This window comes from Oncorhynchus clarkii, chromosome 22, assembly GCF_045791955.1.
Source record: "Oncorhynchus clarkii lewisi isolate Uvic-CL-2024 chromosome 22, UVic_Ocla_1.0, whole genome shotgun sequence".
Lineage (NCBI taxonomy): Eukaryota > Metazoa > Chordata > Actinopteri > Salmoniformes > Salmonidae > Oncorhynchus > Oncorhynchus clarkii.
Window position 1 is genome coordinate 36,442,409 of NC_092168.1, and position 20,113 is coordinate 36,462,521.

The window sequence follows — 20,113 nt, forward strand, 5'->3', positions numbered from 1 at the left end:
ATGTCCTCTCTCTTCACCTCTTACTCAAAATTCATTAGAGGAGGAGGTGAAAGGGGTGGGACTTTGGAGTAATCCTCCTATGCGTTTTGATAAGGAGTGAGGAGAGAGGACACTTCCAATGAAGAGGTTGGGACTCACAGCATCGTCCCTCTTCCCTCTCAACTCGTTGAGGTCCTCCTGGCTGCGGTAGCTGAAGCTCTGGATGGCCTCTGTGACCCCTCGCAGGGAGCTGTAGATCTCATCAGAGTTCATGTTCTCTGTGTCATACTCCAACATACTAAGGAGACAGAACAGGAAGAGAGGATTTATATAAAGTGTCCCTCAGGACAGCAGACACACTTGCCGTTTCAGTATGACACCGTACAAGAGGTTAATGCTTCTGCAAGCTAAGTAGATGACCTTCAGACAGATAGATAAAGATGTATTCTGGGCAATGCTCTGAAAATGGATGATGGTGTGTGATGTTCTAACTACCCAATTTGTCACTTGTAAGGGATTAGTTAGGAGGGAATGATACATCCCCAAAGAACATTGACACCATAGTGCAAAAAGAGACAAAAAAAAAAAGGAAAATGTTCCCAATTGTTCCCAATCCCTATTGGTCGAGGAAATATTGGGAGGACAACAGAAGCACGACGTGTCACTTCCTGTCCGGCCCATCCTAGGGAACTGAGGCTCCGCCCCTAGGTGTGTTACCTGGGAGAGTACGCTCTGCGGAGGACCCTGAGGGCGGGGCCTGCGGGGGTGGAGTGAGGTGGAGGAGGATGAGGGGGGTGCTTAGGTAGCCCATCGCCACTCCAACACCCACCCCACAACCGACTGTGGCCACAGCACGGCCACGAGGAAAAGACGGACGAACGGGCGGAGAAGGAGAGAACGGGACAGGGTGGGGGCAACAACACACAGAGGAGAGAGAGAGAAAGAAGGAAGGAAAAATAGAGAAAGAAGAAGAGAGGAGTGCAGCAGAGAGAGAGAGGAGGGAAGAGAAAAATAAACTATAGTCTGAGTTGTGGTTAGAGGTCGGCATGCGTTAATATGAGTAGAGTATTAGAATGCATGGTGAAGGAGAACAAGCCCTCAGTCAGTCAAGCAGCGCTCTGTGGTTTAGCCATGCATTAGGAGACAAACAGACACTGGCACCTGTGGATGGAGGTCAGAGAAGGTGGGTACGTACCTGGGAGATAGCCCCCCATGGGAGCAGTTGGTCGGGGAAGTGAGAGGGCTGGTCCGGCTTGGGGGGTGCCGGCTTGGGGTCCGCCCAATAGTGTTGCTGGGAGAACTCTGAGAAAGAAAGAGACAAACAGGTTTATAAATGGTAAATATGCACCAAAAATAAAATATTACTAATCACCTCACCAAAATTGATAAGGCTGCTAGCGTAAACAGATCCCCCTCCCTTTTATCCCTGGTTGTACTCATTTACCACGCTGCTGGTGTTGCTGGAGTTCTTCAGGTGGTTCTGGAGCAGCTTGGTGGCCCCGTCCTGGAAGGTCTTGGGCAAGGCTCCCAGCAGCATGGTGAACTCTGGAGTGTTCAGCTCAAACAGAGAGATCAGCACAACCTGGGCTGCCTGGGGGGCAGAGGGACATACAGTAGTCAATTGTGGGTTATGGACTATCTGGGGGACAGATAGGGGGAACAGGGACATAGATAATTGTGGGTTAGGGGCTACATGGGGGACAGATAGGGGGAACAGGGACAGAGATAATAGTGGGTTATGGGCTACAAAGGGGACAGATAGGGGGAACAGGGACATAGATAATAGTGGGTTAGGGGCTACATGGGGGACAGATAGGGGGAACAGTGACATAGATAATAGTGGGTTAGGGGCCACATGGGGGACAGATAGGGGGAACAGGGACATATAGTCAATAGTGGGTTAGGGGCTACATGGGGGACAGATAGGTTGAACAGGGACATAGATAATAGTGGGTTAGGGGCCACATGGGGGACAGATAGGGGGAACAGGGACATATATAATAGTGGGTTAGGGGCCACATGGGGGACAGATAGGGGGAACAGGGACATAGATAATAGTGGGTTAGGGGCTACATGGGGGACAGATAGGGGGAACAGGGACATAGATAATAGTGGGTTAGGGGCTACATGGGGGACAGAGAGGGGGAACAGGGACATAGATAATAGTGGGTTAGGGGCTATAGGGGGAACAGGGACATAGATAATAGTGGGTTATGGGCTACAAAGGGGACAGATAGGGGGAACAGGGACATAGATAATGGTGGGTTAGGGGCTACATGGGGGACAGATAGGGGGAACAGGGATATAGATAATAGTGGGTTAGGGGCCACATGGGGGATAGATAGGGGGAACAGGGACATATAGTCAATAGTGGGTTAGGGGCTACATGGGGGACAGATAGGGGGAACAGGGACATAGATAATAGTGGGTTAGGGGCCACATGGGGGACAGATAGGGGGAACAGGGACATAGATAATAGTGGGTTAGGGGCCACATTGGGGACAGATAGGGGGAACAGGGACATAGATAATAGTGGGTTATGGGCTACATGGGGGACAGATAGGGGGAACAGGGACATAGATAATAGTGGGTTAGGGGCTTCATGAGGGACAGATAGGGGGAACAGGGACATAGATAATAGTGGGTTAGGGGCCACATGGGGGACAGATAGGGGGAACAGGGACATAGATAATAGTGGGTTAGGGGCTACATGGGGGACAGAGAGGGGGAACAGGGACATAGATAATAGTGGGTTAGGGGCTACATGGGGGACAGAGAGGGGGAACAGGGACATAGATAATAGTGGGTTATGGGCTACAAGTGTTATATACTGAATAAAACAGTACAGAGAAACAGTCCAAAAATCTAAATCACAGTTGATCACATTATCAAACACGTTTTTGCAACTTCTGCTGTAATATACATTTGTGGTGAGTGACATCATGCTTTAAAAACAAAATATTAAATTCACAAGTACTTAGTTCTAGCAGGTTAGACATTGCTTATAACAAGGACTGAGACATTACCTTAATAAATACAAAACTATTTTAAATAATTAAAGTCATTCTTTCTACTAGAAACGACCACGTCAGCATGCATATGTAGAGGCTGTTAATGTGGTTCAAAACAGACAATGTGTTAGGCACAGAACAAAAGGGAAAATAGCATTCAGGTTTTCACATCGTTATTCAGCGATGATATCGGTCGGTAGAACTTCGAACAAACAAAGCAACAATCCATTCACATACTCCTGAGACCTAATGACATAAATTCTTTGTTGTGTTGTAGTAGTGTTCTGTTGGCGAACAACAGTAGTTTTACTTTCAAACCTGCCCATTTATCCAGAATCAAATTCGCAAGGCATAGCTACTGTAGGTTAAAGCGAGCAGTAGAAAGGGCTAGAGCGTGAAGGTGAGGTAAAAAAGGCAAGGCCACACTTAAGATCATTTCACACTCTTTGAGGCAGCTAGGCATCTGTGCAGCTCAGCAGGCGGTGCGTGCTTGGCGGTGGACAGTGATTGGTTGATGAGGCACTACCTGCTTACACCTCTCTTCCAGTTGCCCCTCCCCGGCCTGCTGGGACAGTAAGGCTGCAGTACTGGACCTGCCTGATAGCTCCTCCACCACCCAGTTATGAAGGGTCTGGGGCACAGTGGCAGGGAGGTAGAATTATGGGTATTGTAGTTTTGGCAAAGGAAAGCAGATGTTTATAGTAGTACACTACTATAAACATAGACAAGGTTATAGCTGTTAACAGGGCCCTCCTGTGGGATGCAAGAAGGGGTATATAAAGTTTGTTTCTATTATAAAACAATTAAAAGCAGGAAAATAATATTTATTTCCCATTCCTTTAAAGATTATTTTTAGGCTAGCTGTTTTTAATACCCTACAGTGTAAGGTACGTCCTGTGTTAAAAACTAGTTGAGGACTTAAATTGGAACTAGCAGTGATGGAAAAACAAACAACCCAAGAGTGAACACATGTCCTGCCACAGAACAGAGAGATAGCAGAGTCTTATCACCAGGTCATTTCTGGTGGAACATGGCTTCATTGCCAACACAGTTAAGAACATAAACAAATACAAACATAAAATCTGTAGTAATTCAAATTACGTAAATCCCTGTGTATCGATAGCTACATAACTACATTTTAATATGGATAACATTTAAAAACTGTTGAATGCATTTCTTCTAAAGGTGGGTGTCTGAGTTTTGCTAAGAGTTAACAACAACTGATGACAGACTTAATCAAAGCGAACCAATCCTTTAAAAAAAAGCTGAGGAAGTAATCTAGCTGCTGTACTATTAGCATTGCAGTATTATCGTTGTTTTCTGCCTAGAGAGCATGTTATTCAGATGGTATTTATTGAGCAGACCCTTGGGACTATGCCATAACTAGTAGGTCCTACTTTCCACTGAGACATACAGTGCCTATAGAGTCTACAGCCCCCTTGGATTTCTTCACATTTTATTGTGTTACAAAGTGGGATTAAAATGGATTTAACTGTCATTTTCTGTCAACGATCTATACAAAACACTCTGTACTGTCAAAGTGAAAAGGTTATTTCATTTTTTTGATTAATGAAAAATAAAACACTAATATACCTTAATTATAAGTATTCAACCCCCCCCCCAGCTTTAATCGCTGACCTTTGTCAGCGATTAAAGCTGTGAGTCTTCCTGTGTAAGTTTCATAAGAGCTTTGCACACCTGTATTGTGCAATATTTGCCCATTACTCTTTTCAGAATTCTTCAAGCTCTGTCAAGGTGTTGGGGAGCATGGCTAGACAGCCATTTTCAAGTCTTGCCATAGACTGCCAAGTAGATTTAAGTCAAAACTGTAATTTCGCAACTCAGGAACATTCCCGGTCCTCTTGGTAAGCAACTCCCGTGTAGATTTGGCTTTGTGTTTTTGGTTATTGTCCTGCTGAAAGGTGAATTCCTCTCCCAGAGTCTGGTGGAAAGCAGACTGAACCAGGTTTTCGTCTGGGCTTTTGCCTGTGCTAAGCTCTATTCAGTTTATTTTTATCCTAAAAAAAAACCTCCCTAGTCCTTGCCGATGTCAAGCATGCCCATAACACGATGGAGGCCGTTTCTCAGTGATGTGCTGGATTTGCCCCAAACATAAGGCTTTGCATTTAGGCCAAACAGTGTATTACTTTATTGTGATGCCACAATAATGACCTAAATGACAGAGAGAAATTAATAATTACAAATAAACACAATGGAAATATTCCAAAACATGTTAATGTTGTTTCATACATTAACATGTTTTGGAATATTTTCATTCTGTTTATTTGTAATTATTCCTTTCCCTCTGTCATTTAGGTCATTATTGTGGCGTCACTATAATGTTGTTGATCTATCCTCAATTATATCCCATCCCAGCCATTGAACTCTGTAGCTGTTTAAAATCACCAATGATGACATCCCTAAGCATGTTTCCTTCCTGTCCTGCAGCTCAGTTCAGGAGGACGACTGTATTAAACCACCCATGTGTCTGGGTGGTTTAATACTGCATCCACAGCATAATTATTAACTTGACCATGCTTTACGAGATATTCAATGTCTAATTTGTTATTGTAACCCATCTACCAATCAATGCCCTTCTGTGTGCTTACGAAAAGCTCCCTGATCTGTAGTTGAATTTGTGCTTGAAATTCAATACTTGACTGAGGGACCTTACAGATGTTGTATGGGGGACGAAAGAAGAGGTGGTCATTAAAAATCATGTCAACCCCTATTATTTCACACAGAGTGAATCCATATAACTTATTATGTGACTTGTTAAGCCAAAGTTTACTTCTGAATAACTTAGCCTTGCCTCGACAAAGTGGGTGAATACCTATGCAACAACTGTATTTTAGTTATTTAATTTGAATTAATTTATAAAATGTGTAGATTTTTTTCTTCACTTTGACATTATGGAGTGTTTTGTGTAGATCAATGACAAAAAACGACAATTAAACCTAGTTCAAGCCCACTTTGTTACGCAACAACATGTGAAAACATTTCAAGTGGTTGTAGACTTTCTATAGGCACTGTACCTTCCTGACGTCGGAGCTCTTGGGCTCTGTGGTCCAGGTAATGATGCGAGATACAGCCAGTCGGGTTTCACTGGAGTTGACAAAGTCTGTCGGATCCATCTGTCTTGCCAGTGATTCTATGTACTTCAGAATGGCCACCTTCACCTGCATGATACACACATGGTTTAGCTTCAAGATTCACACAGTATTTAGCTACATGATTCACACAGACTGTTAATCTACATGATTCACACAGAGTGTTAAGCTACATGATTCATACAGTGTTAAGCTACACACTTCACACAGTGTTAAGCTACACGATTCAAACAGTGTTAAGCTACACGATTCAAACAGAGTGCTAAGCTACACGATTCACACAGAGTATTAAACTACACGATTCACACAGTGTTAAGCTACACGATTCAAACAGTGTTAAGCTACACGATTCAAACAGAGTGTTAAGCTACACGATTCATACAGTGTTAAGCTACATTATGCATACAGTGTTAAGCTACACGATTAATACAGTGTTACGCTACATGATTCACACAGAGTGTTAAGCTACATGATTCACACAGAGTGTTAAGCTACATGATTCATACAGTGTTAAGCTACATGATTCACACAGAGTGTTAAGCTACATGATTCATACAGTGTTAAGCTACATGATTCAGACAAAGTGTTAAGCTACATGATTCAGACAAAGTGTTAAGCTACATGATTCAGACAAAGTGTTAAGCTACATGATTCAGACAAAGTGTTAAGCTACATGATTCACACAGAGTGTTAAGCTACATGATTCACACAGGCATTTAGCAAGTTTACTTTTATATTGTAATATTTGACAATATCACCATGGCACTGTGTCTACTGGTATTTGAAATCATAAACTCTTAGACCCTGAGCCAATCCCTAAAACAAACAGAGAATCATCTAGCTTGGTAACATTCTATGCAAACTGTACCTTGAGGTTGGGTGTCTGTGTCTGGTCAACAATGAACCTCATCAGGATGTTGAACTGTTGATCAAACGGAAAAGACTCCCTAAGGAGAACAAGACAGAAAACACTAAAAGTTACTACCTGCCCTCCCGATGTCACAGGAAGGCCAGAAAGATCATCAAGGACAACAACCACCCGAGCCACTGCCTGTTCACCCCGCTATCATCCAGAAGGCGAGGTCAGTACAGGTGCATCAAAGCAGGGACCGAGAGACTGAAAAACAGCTTCTATCTCAAGGCCATCAGACTGTTAAACAGCCATCACTAACATTGAGTGGCTGCTGCCAACATACTGACTCAACTCTAGCCACTTTAATAATGGAAAAATTGATGTATCAATTTATCACTAGCCACTTTATATGTTTACACACCCTACATTACTCATCTCATATGTATATACTGTACTCTATACCATCTACTGCATCTTGATGTAATTAAATGGATCACTAGCCACTTTAAACAATGCCACTTAATATAATGTTCTCATACCCTACATTACTCATCTCATATGTATATACTGTACGCTATACCATCTACTGCATCTGCCATCTTGATGTAATGTATCACTAGCCACTTTAACTTCCCTAGGGTAGGGGGCAGCATTTGGAATTTTGGATGAAAAGCATGCCCAAATTAAACTGCCTTCTACTCAGGGCCAGAAGATAGGATATGCATATAATTAATAGATTCGGATAGAAAACACTATAAAGGATTTTTTGTTGTTGTTGTAGTTTTCTATTCAATGCCATTACAGTATCCATTGATTAGCCCTAAATTGCAGTTCCTATGCCTTCCACTAGATGTCAACAGTCTTTAGAAATTGTTTCAGGCTTGTATTCTGAAAAATTAGGAAGTAAGAGCTGTCTGAATGAGTGGACCCTGCGTGTCAGAGCTTTTTCATGCACGCGACCAGAGAGAGTGCCTTTATTGTTTACCTTTTATATTGACAACGTTATTGTCCGGTTGAAATATTAACGATTATTTCGGGTAAAAACAACCTGAGGATTGAATATAAACATCGTTTGACATGTTTCTATGAACTTTACGGATACAATTTAGATTTTTTTGTCTGCCTGTTGTGACTGCGTTTGAGCCTGTGGATTACTGAAGAAAACGTGCGAACAAAACCTAGGTTTTCGGATATAAAGAGAGACTTTATCGAACAAAAGGAACATTTATTGAAAAAATGAATGTCTTCTGAGTGCAAACATATGAAGATCATCAAAGGTAAGTTATTCATTTTATCTCTATATCTGACTCTTCTACTTGGCTGGTTACTGTTTGTAATGATTTGTCTGCTGAGCTATGTTCGCAAGTAATTGTAAGGTATGCTTTTGCGGTAAAGCATTTTTGAAATCTGACACCGTGGTTGGATTCACAAGAAGTTAATCTTTAAACTAATGTAAAATAGTTGTATCTTTTCTGAATTTTTATAATGAGTATTTCTGTATTTGAATTTGGTGCTCTGCAATCTCACTGGATGTTGGCCAGGTTGGACGCTAGCGTCCCACATACCCTAGAGAGGTTAAACAATGCCGCTTTATATGTTTTCATACCCTATATTACTCATCTCATATGTATATACTGTACTCTATACCATCTACTGCATCTTGCCTATGCCGTTCGGCCATCACTCATTTATATATTTTTATGTACATATTCGTATTAATTCCTTTACACTTGTGGGTGAATAAGGTAGTCGTTGTGAAATTGTTAGGTTATATTACTTGTTAGATATTACTGCATGGTCGGAACTAGAAGCACAAGCATTTCACTACACTTGCATTAACATCTGCTAACTATGTGTGTGTGACAAATACATTTGATTTGACTCTACTGAGGTGGCCTGGTTGCACATCCACCATAGTTAGGTAATTCTTATCAAACTGTCCATTTACAAAATGTCCTCTTGAATCAAAAAAATTAGGATCTGTACTTCTCTATTTCATAATTATGTTTTTTACATTGCATTACATTGCACTCCTCGAGGAGACTCTGTGGCAGGCTGACCACCTGTTACCTTGGCTCCTTGCTGCACTCGCGTAAGTTGCTAGCTAGCATTAAACTTATCTTATAAAACAAATCAATCTTAACTTAATCACTAGTTAACTACACATGGTTGATGATATTACTAGTTTATCTAGCGTGTCCTGCGTTGCATATAATCAATGCGGTGCCTGTTAATTTATCATCGAATGACAGCCTACTTCGCGAAATGCGTGATGATTTAACAAGTGCATTCGCGAAAAAAGCACTGTCGTTGCAACAATGAGTACCTAACCATAAACATCAATGCCTTTCATAAAATCAATACACAAGTAAATGTTTTTAAACCTGCATATTTAGTTAATATTGCCTGCTAACATGAATTTATTTTACCTAGGGAAATTGTGTCACTTCTCTTGCGTTCTGTGCAAGCAGAGTCAGGCTATATGCAGACGTTTGGGACGCCTGGCTCGTTGCGAACTGTGTGAAGTCCATTTCTTCCTAACAAAGACCTTAATTCATTTGCCAGAATTTTACATAATTATGACATAACATTGCACAACCTTCAATGTAACACAATATTTAGACTTATGGATGCCGCCTGTTCGATAAAATACAGAACGGTTCCGTATTTCAACGAAAGAATAAAAGTTTTTATAGTTTCCGGATTTGACCATGTTAATGACCTAAGGCCTGAAATTCTGTGTGTTATTATACACTGCTCAAAAAATAAACGGAACACTAAAATAACACATCCTAGATCTGAATGAATTAAATATTCTTATTAAATACTTTTTTCTTTACATAGTTGAATGTGCTGACAACAAAATCACACAAAAATTATCAATGGAAATCAAATTTATCAACCCATGGAGGTCTGGATTTGGAGTCACACTCAAAATTAAAGTGGAAAACCACACTACAGGCTGATCCAACTTTGATGTAATGTCCTTAAAACAAGTCAAAATGAGGCTCAGTAGTGTGTGTGGCCTCCATGTGCCTGTATGACCTCCCTACAACGCCTGGGCATGCTCCTGATGAGGTGGCGGATGGTCTCCTGAGGGATCTCCTCCCAGACCTGGACTAAAGTATCCGCCAGCTCCTGGACAGTCTGTGGTGCAACATGGCGTTGGTGGATGGAACGAGACATGATGTCCCAGATGTGCTCAATTGGATTCAGGTCTGGGGAACGGGCGGGCCAGTCCATAGCATCAATGCCTTCCTCTTCCAGGAACTGCTGACACACTCCAGCCACATGAGGTCTAGCATTGTCTTGCATTAAGAGGAACCCAGGGCCAACCACACCAGCATATGGTCTCACAAGTGGTCTGAGGATCTCATCTCGGTACCTAATGGCAGTCAAGCTACCTCTGGCGAGCACATGGAGGGCTGTGCGGCACTCCAAAGAAATGCCACCCCACACCATGACTGACCCACCGCCAAACCGGTCATGCTGGAGGATGTTGCAGGCAGCAGAACGTTCTCCACAGCGTCTCCAGACTGTCACATGTGCTCAGTGTGAACCTGCTTTCATCTGTGAAGAGCACAGGGCGCCAGTGGCGAATTTGCCAATCTTGGTGTTTTCTGCCAAATGCCAAACGTCCTGCACGGTGTCGGGCTGTAAGCACAACCCCCACCTGTGGACGTCGGGCCCTCATACCACCCTCATGGAGTCTGTTTCTGACCGTTTGAGCAGACACATGCACATTTGTGGCCTGCTGGAGGTCATTTTGCAGGGCTCTGGCAGTGCTCCTCCTGCTCCTCCTAGCACAAAGACGGAGGTAGCGGTCCTGCTGCTGGGTTGTTGCCCTCCTATGGCCTCCTCCACGTCTCCTGATGTACTGGCCTGTCTCCTGGTAGCGCCTCCATGCTCTGGACACTACGCTGACAGACACAGCAAACCTTCTTGCCACAGCTCGCATTGATGTGCCATCCTGGATGAGCTGCACTACCTGAGCCACTTGTGCGGGTTGTAGACTCCGTCTCATGCTACCACTAGAGTGAAAGCACTGCCAGCATTCAAAAGTGACCAAAACATCAGCCAGGAAGCATAGGAACTGAGAAGTGGTCTGTGGTCACCACCTGCAGAACCACTCCTTTATTGGGGGTGTCTTGCTAATTGCCTATAATTTCCATCTGTTGTCTATTCCATTTGCACAACAGCATGTGAAATTTATTGTCAATCAGTGTTGCTTCCTAAGTGGACAGTTTGATTTCACAGAAGTGTGATTGACTTGGAGTTACATTGTGTTGTTTAAGTGTTCCCTTTATTTTTTTGAGCAGTGTATTAAGCCTATGATTTGATATTTAATAGAGCAGTCTGTGTGAGCGGTGGTAGGCAGCAGCAGGTTCGTAAGCATTCATTCAAACAGCACTTTCCTGCGTTTGCCAGCAGCTCTTCACTGTGCCTCAAGCAATGAGCTGTTTATGACTTCAAGCCTATCAACTCCCGAGATTAGGCTGGCAATACTAAAGTGCCAATAAGAACATCAAATATTCAAAGGTTAATAAAATACAAATGGTATAGAGAGAAATAGTCCTATAATTCCTATAAAAACTACAACCTAAAACTTCTTACCTGGGAATATTGAAGACTCACTTTAAAAGGAATCACCAGCATGTTCTCATGTTCTGAGCAAGGAACTTAAACGTTAGCTTTTTTACATGGCACATATTGCACTTTTACTTTCTTCTCCAACACTGTGTTTTTGCATTATTTAAACCAAATTGAACATATTTCATTATTTATTTGAGACTAAATTGATTTTATTGATGTATTATATGAAGTTAAAATAAAAGTGTAGGGCCTCCCGGGTGGCGCAGTGGTTAAGGGCGCTGTACTGCAGCGCCAGCTGTGCCATCAGAGACTCTCAGGCTCTGTTGTAACCGGCCGCGACCGGGAGGTCCGTGGAGCGACGCACAATTGGCCTAGCGTCGTCCGGGTTAGGGAGGGCTTGGCCGGTAGGGATGTCCTTGTCTCATCGCGCACCAGCGACTCCTGTGGCGGGCCGGGCACAGTGCGCGCTAACCAAGGTTGCCAGGTGCACGGTGTTTCCTCCGACACATTGGTGCGGCTGGCTTCCGGGTTGGATACGCGCTGTGTTAAGAAGCAGTGCGGCTTGGTTGGGTTGTGTATCGGAGGATGCATGACTTTCAACATTAGTCTCTCCCGAGCCCGTACGGGAGTTGTAGCGATGAGACAAGATAGTAGCTTATAAAACAATTGGATACCACGAAATTGGGGAGAAAAGGGGGTCAAATTCCAAAACAATAAAACATTTTTTTTTTAACTGTTAATGATTATTGTTGTAATTGTCTTCATTACAAATATATATGTATAAAAATCAGCTGATTAATTGGTATTGGCTTTTTTTTGGTCCTCCAATAATCGGTATCAGCATTGAAAAATCATAATCGGTCGACCTCTAGTCTTGAGATGTTGTTTCAATATATCCACATAATTTTCCCTCCTCATGATGCCATCTATTTTGTGAAATGCACCAGTCGCTCCTGCAGCAAAGCACCCCCACAACATGATGCTGCCACCCCCGTGCTTCACGGTTTGGATGGTGTTCTTCAGCATGCAAGCCTCCCTCTTTTTCCTGCAAACATAACGATGGTCATTATGGCCAAACAGTTCTATTTTTGTTTCGTCAGATCAGAGGGCATTTCTCCAAAAAGTACGATCTTTGTCCCCATGTGCAGTTGCAAACCGTAGTCTGGCTTTTTTATGGTGGTTTTGGAGCAGTGGCTTCTTCCTTGCTGAGCGGCCTTTCAGGTTTTGTCAATATAGGACTCGTTTACTATGGATATAGATACTTTTGTACCGTTTCCTCCAGCATCTTCACAAGGTCCTTTGCTGTTGTTCTGGGATTGATTTGCACTTTTCTCACCAAAGTACGTTCATCTCTAGGAGAAAGAATGCGTCTCCTTCCTGAGCGGTATGATGGCTGCGTGGTCCCATGGTGTTTATACTTGCGTACTATTGTTTGAACAGATGAAATGGTACCTTCAGGCATTTGGAAATTGCTCCCAAGGATGAACCAGACTTGTGGAGGTCTACAATTTTTTTTATGAGGTCTTGGCTGATTTCTTTTGATTTTCCCATGATGTCAAGCAAAGAGGCACTGAGTATGAAGGTAGGCCTTGAAATACATCCACAGGTACACCTCCAATTGACTCAAATGATGTCAATTAGCCTATCAGAAGCTTCTAAAGCCATGACATAATTTTCTGGAATTTTCCAAGCTGTGATAAAGGCACAGTCAACTTAGTGTATGTGAACTTCTGACACACTGGAATTGTGATACAGTGAATTATAAGTGAAATAACCTCTGTAAACAATTGTTGGAAAAATTACTTGTGTCATGCAAAGTAGATGTCCTAACCGACATGCCAGAACTATAGTTTGTTAACAAGAAATTGGTGGAGTGGTTGAAAAACGAGTTTTAATGACTCCAACCTGTGTATGTAAACTTCCGACTTCAACTGTATTATAGTTGAACATTTTAAACCTCTTACTTCTACCCCCTCCTTTTTCGAAAATTCTGTTAAAAATCGCGCAACTTTTCAGCGTCCTGCTACTCATGCCAGGAATATAGTATATGCATATGATTAGTATGTGTGGATAGAAAACACTCTGAAGTTTATAAAACTGGTTAAATCACGGCTGTGACTATAACAGATCGTGTGTTTCATTGAAAAACGCAAGAAAAACTGCTCTCTGAAAGCTAAAAATAATTTCCATAAGTCACTTCCACGAGTTGTTAAAAGAGAACAGAATTTAATATCGACCTGCCTGCAATTCATACAAATTCCACACGATGTCGCCATTGTCGTCATTTTCAATTGAATTAATTGTTGGAAAATCCATCTATCTGGCATCCATTTTCCCAGTCTTCACCCGGATGTAGTTGATGAAGACATTATCAGCCATTGTTTTGCAAGTGAAGACCTATTGAAAATACATCGCCCTGTAATCATTTTGATAGATTATAAACGTTTACTAATACCTAAAGTTGGATTACAAAAGGATTTCGAAGTGTTTTGTGAAAGTTTATCGCCGACTTTTTTAATTTTAAAAAATTACGCAGCGTTTAAAAACGATGTTTTTTTCTGAATGACACAGCTTCCATACAAAGCTATTTTGGGTATATATGGACCGATTTAAACGAAAAAAAGACCCAATAGTGATGTTTATGGGGCATATAGGAGTGCCAAGAAAGAAGCTCGTCAAAGGTAATGAATGTTTTATATTTTATTTCTACGTTTTGGGTAGCGCCGGCTACCGCAAAATCTGTTGTTTACGTGTCGTGCTGGCATTTTGGGGGGTGCATGCTATCAGATAATAGCTTCTCATGCTTTCGCCGAAAAGCATTTTAAAAATCTGACTTGCTGGCTAGGTTCACAACGAGTGTAGCTTTAATTCAATACCCTGCTTGTGAATTTTGATCAAAGATTGAGTTGTAACGAGTACATTTAGCATTTAGCGTAGCGCATTTGCATTTCCAGGGGCATACTTGAGACGTCTGCGTCTCAAGTATGGTCAAGAAGTTTTAAACAAACATTTTATGATTTTTGGACAAACTACAGCAAAACACAGTATTTTGTGTTTCATAAAATGACCTGAGAATCTGAATTTGGTGTGAAAATGTACAAAATTCAGGCGAAAATGTAAAATGTATTTAAAATGAGACACTTTCCCAAAAACTAGACATCTTAGTCCTCAGAATGATAGTTGACCATGGTTTTGTAACTCATTTTGCTATAGACATTTTAAAACTGGTTTCATGAGAAACCCTCAAGTGCTCGAACAATGTTTAAAAGCTGTGTAAAAAGACAATATCCAAGCAAGCACAGTTTGGTTTGGGTCGGCATAGCGTGAAAATGTTTAGAGATGTTATCGGAGAGGGGATGTAGAGGTCCATACCTGGTGATGTCCAGAGCCTTCTGGACCTTGGCCTGGACAGACCCCAGCAGGTCAGCTCCCATCTTCTTCAGTAGCTGGGTGAGCAGGACAAACAGCCAGTCCTGCAGGTCTTCTCTATGCACCAAGATAAAGTCCAACAGAGTCTCCAGAAACATACTAAACACCTGAGGGAGGGACACACACACACACACACACACACACACACACACACACACACACACACACACACACACACACACACACACACACACACCTTTATAAAAGTAACAAAACAGGCAATAGGTGTCTGTACAGTAGAAAATTGAAAGAATAAAAACACACACTTACTCTCTGTTGTTAAAATCCACACCAAAGCAGGCCATGCAACAAAACACTCAATTAGTTTTCAGACAAATCACTGCAAAGCAATGGGTTTTTTAATGTCAAAAGTAAAAGTTATGAGTGAGTGAGTCAATGTATTGATATGAAACTTTCAAACAACACAGGTGAACATCCTGTCACCTACCTTGCTGTGTGGATCTGCAAACATCCTGCTGAAGATCTCACATAGTCTCTTCAGCTCCACTCGGCTGCAACACACAAACAGCATCCACCGGCAGACATTAGTAAACACAGGCAGACATCACTAATAGATGTCAGAGAGGCTTGATTTAAAGCAGCTCCTTCTGGAGACAATGCTGCTGGCTTCACAGGGAGAGCAGGCAGACATCACTAATAGATGTCAGAGAGGCTTGATTTAAAGCAGCTTCTTCAGGAGACAATGCTGCTGCCCTCACAGGGAGAGCAGGCAGACAAATGGCCTTGTCTCACAAACTGACTCCTCTGAAACTCATCTTCCACTTTACCACCTGACGAGCGGCATTATAGCTGCAGGGTCCTCGTGACCAGTCGTTTCTCCCTCAATTAAGGAAAGCTATGAAATGAAACACCCTGCTGGACTCGCCTTGACAGGATATCCTCTTTAAAAGTTGAACAATTTCAAAAAGGAAATTATCATTTATATATGAAAAAGAATCAAGACTACTTCAAACCCTATCCACAGCTGGCAGAACATTCTTAACAACAATTCTACTATCTCCAATGCCATCCAAAAAGACAACAATGCATAGAAAATACTTAGTGAACCCTACATGACAGAGGTAGGAGCAGATCAGCATAGTTACAGCAGGAGGACACATACAATGACATGACTTCCAAAAGAACCACCCCCCTGGCCCCGCACCCACCTGAGTGTTCTTTGGTTCTTGAGTAGGTTCTGCAGACCCAGCAGCCCCTCCTTCCTCTCTGACCAGTTAGAGCTGGCACAGTGGTTTAGGACCTCCGCCACATCCTCCGTTTGACGCAGGTAGTGAGGGATACCTAGATAATAATATATATATACCATTCAGAAGATGCTTTTATCCAAGTGCATACATTTTAGTCTATGTGAATCTAGTAGGATTCGAACCCACTACCCTTATGTTGCTAGTTCCATGTTCTTACCAATTCAGTAACAACACGGGACCACATACCTCCGTTCCTGGACCCGTATGAGCGCTCTGAGCATGCACTGGATGCGTCGCTGTTAGCATCGTCGTCAGAATAGATACCCGGAGACTCATACCGCCGCCTCATAGGCTTCCTCTGTTCGGAGAGAATGGGAAGGGATGGGTAATGGTGAGGTCATTGTTCATAGGACCAGGAGAGAAGTGGGACAGGCAAGCTAGACCTCTGGTCACTTTGTCACTCAAACTCAACCAGGAAGTAGGATTTAATGGGCTACGATACAATGCCATTCACAATGAATGAGGTAGCCATGCAATTTGTTCCAACTCATGATTGATATGAACAATATTTTATATAATATAATATTTTATTGAATAATAAACTAAAATCTGCCAGCAATTGCTTTTGGCCAAATAGCAACATTTAGTGACGGTACTTTGCATTTTTGTTGATTAGTGAATAGAATGAATAAACAAACGGTACACGAATTGGACAACTACCTTATTATTTCTGGAGTCTCCTAACAGCTGAAGTTACAGGCAACCAAGCAGGAAAGAGAAAGAGGGATATTTTAGAGGGAAAATATCATGACTGCAGTCCTGCTTGGGAATAAGACAAGACATGTTTTTATCTATATGGTACCAATGTTGACTTTCTTGCAGTCAAAGTCTTTCTTATTGAAATATATACTGACATTCTGATTGCCAAACACAAACACAGGCTTCATTTCATCTCATTACATTTTACTACTCAATGCAGTTTTCCTTTCTGACAAAGAAGGAAAAAAAACTGGGATTAATTCGTTTTTAGGAGGGTCCACAGTAAATATCTAAACACAGACTTAAAATGCATATGGTTTCCACATCAAGTCCTCAGCGATTACCTAGCATGCCTTAATGAGAGACTGACTAAGTGTAACTCTACCTGAAGACAAACTGTCTTCAGAACTGGCAGCTGGTAAAAGTTGAATGGTGACTTACCAGTGCATCAGCCACAGCAGCCTCCACCTCAGTGCCAGTGTTGAGGACTCTCATGGCATTTACTGAGGCAGAGATACGGTCCTGGTGAATCAAACCAAACCGATCTGGGGGGGAGAGGAGAGGGGGGTGAGTGGAGTAACACAAGAGAAAGTCAATGGGATCTTGCTCTAGGGAGACAAAAGGCAATATGATGGGGTTTATAGACCATACACCAAAAAGATTGAAAACTAGAACACCAGAAAGCTTGAGTGATATGTAAAAAATGAATAGTGCAAAAGATGACACCAACAGAAATCACCAGAGAATGATTAGTGCTAATTTGAAATGAAGAGAAAATAAACTGACACTTGCAAACGGGGAAATAAACAACTCTTATATGAGATACTCAATACACTGAAGTACAAATACATCATACAATGTCCAAAAAGTTACTAACAAGGAGAAAATCATACAGATGGGGACAGGCCTTTTGATTACACAGTAACACAAGCTTTTTAAAAAGAAAATAACAAAACATCATATTGAAGCAGATGATAACGACACATAATATGACAAAGCAGCACGCTTACAGATCTCCTCCTCAAAAGTTTGAACAAAATATTGCCTCCTGTGGCAGGGTGGGCACAGCCCTCACAGCAACATGTATGGACTCATGCTGGCATAATCGCTAAATGTGGAAATGAGAGGGTGGGGCATGCAGGTCACCTGACTGGCCGTGGGGGTCAGCCGTGGATAGGGCACTGGTAGAGCGGGAAGTACGTCGGGAGGCTGCAAGGGACAGGAGGGGTGGATGACACCCGGGGCGTTAGTGACACAAACGCAACAGGTACCGTCCTCTGTAGTTGACTCAGGCTCAACGCCTGGCTGCATTAATCCACTATGATTATGAGCAACCAACCACATCTACAACAGTCATAGGATAGGAGGGGCGGGTATCCCTCATGCATCCCACTTTGTCCCTCTTTGTCCTTTTTTGTTGTTGTCCCCCATGACAAAGCAGTGACAAAGTTGTGTCATTTCCTGAGATGTGGCAGGAGCACAGGAGAGAGCTGAGAAGCAGGTCAGCTATGGACATTGAATACGATGACACATACAGTACACTGTTTACTGTAGTCACTACCTTGTTTTTCTGCCTCTTGATTTACATTTATTATGAGATGTGCCAAATCATTATTCATTGGACCAAAACAGAATCCTAGAACATCCAGAGATTTTCGTGATCTTTCCATGTTGCTGGTCATTATATTACACATACAAAGGCACACAAATACTTATATAGCATAAGACTTGGAGAATTCCCAACAAGACAGACACAAACAAGACAGCGCAGTGATTATATTCCAGAAACTTTGAGAGGGTTAGTGCAGGCAGAGTAGAACAGAGCAGGCAAGAGAAGTTCTAGAGGGGGATCTTCTATCTAGACATCCTTGGGTGTACAGGGAGGCTGGGACAGAGAGTAGGGGTCTAGAGGCGGGGGCTGAGGAGTGGGTACTAGTGGGCCTTGCTGCTTACGGGAGGCCTCCTGGTGTCCGGTTGGTCGTGGTACTCACCAAGAGGCTTGAAGCCCCGAGCAGGGCTGGTGTCTCGGCTGCTTTCCCTAGAGGTGTCCCTGCTGCAGCCCTGACTCATGCTGGGCCGGGGGATACGGCTCCTTGCTAGCGTGTGGTAGGAGGAGAGAGGAGTACCAGGAACAAGAGCTTTACCACACAGCCTGGCTGTCAGTAGGACGGTAGAACACAGGTTTGTGGTTAGTGAGGTGATGCCTGGGGTTGGGCTGGGGTTGGGGACTGGAATAAGAGAGGGGGTGAGGGGGAGGAGGACTCTGGGGTGTGGTGGTGGGTTGGAGTCTGCTGGACATCAGGTTCAATTTTAGAACTTAAGTTAGCGCAAGTCCATTTTTAAATGTTTTTGTTATTTTGTGACCAGGATTAGGTTGTCAATGAAAAGACGATTGGTATGACTGTAGCTTACAACAGATAAACAGAGTTAATACACAAAATAAAAACAAAGAAAACAATTAAGAATTAAAAGAGGGTATAAAAATAAAGATATGGTAAAAACACCAAAGAAAGACAAACCATTATAGTCAGTTATAACAAAAAATATGAACTGAAAATGACTCAGAAGAAGACAAAAATACAAACTTAAAAACATTGCAACGTCTAATTGTCAATTTACTGATGTAAAAAAGGCTCCCAATTCAGGAATGACAGTCAGTGACAGACAGACAGACAGACAGACAGACAGACAGACAGACAGACAGACAGACAGACAGAGCGACAGACAGACAGACAGAGCGACAGACAGACAGACAGACAGACAGACAGACAGACAGACAGAGCGTCAGACAGAGCGTCAGACAGACAGACAGACAGACAGACAGACAGACAGACAGACAGACAGACAGAGCGTCAGACAGAGCGTCAGACAGACAGACAGACAGACAGACAGACAGACAGACAGACAGACAGAGCGACAGACAGAGCGTCAGACAGAGCGTCAGACAGACAGACAGACAGACAGACAGACAGACAGACAGACAGACAGACAGACAGACAGACAGACAGACAAGAAGCTAAGATGGGGGGAGCTGTTTGGTCGATGAAATACACAGACCAATCAATCAAAGCAATAGGACAGGGCCAGTGTGTCACACCCTGACCATAGAGAGGCTTTTTATCTCTATTTGGTTAGGTCGGAGTGTGACTAGGGTGGGTAATCTAGGTTGTG

General features: G+C 42.7%; 1 protein-coding gene across 1 annotated transcript in view; it reads right to left on the reverse strand.

Annotated features, from left to right (window-relative positions):
- The window catches only part of LOC139380833 (CLIP-associating protein 1-A-like), a 120,826-nt gene that overhangs the window by 11,077 nt on the left and 89,636 nt on the right, over window positions 1-20,113 (reverse strand). The window contains exons 21-33 of the mRNA XM_071123924.1: window positions 18,934-19,038; window positions 18,089-18,151; window positions 17,384-17,487; window positions 16,904-16,930; window positions 16,430-16,541; window positions 16,145-16,277; window positions 15,424-15,487; window positions 14,919-15,082; window positions 6,969-7,047; window positions 6,026-6,169; window positions 1,424-1,570; window positions 1,175-1,281; window positions 139-277 (exon numbers count right to left, since the gene is read on the reverse strand). Coding sequence (XP_070980025.1) covers window positions 139-277; window positions 1,175-1,281; window positions 1,424-1,570; window positions 6,026-6,169; window positions 6,969-7,047; window positions 14,919-15,082; window positions 15,424-15,487; window positions 16,145-16,277; window positions 16,430-16,541; window positions 16,904-16,930; window positions 17,384-17,487; window positions 18,089-18,151; window positions 18,934-19,038 — 1,388 coding nt within the window. The remainder of the gene's footprint in view (window positions 1-138; window positions 278-1,174; window positions 1,282-1,423; window positions 1,571-6,025; window positions 6,170-6,968; window positions 7,048-14,918; window positions 15,083-15,423; window positions 15,488-16,144; window positions 16,278-16,429; window positions 16,542-16,903; window positions 16,931-17,383; window positions 17,488-18,088; window positions 18,152-18,933; window positions 19,039-20,113) is intronic.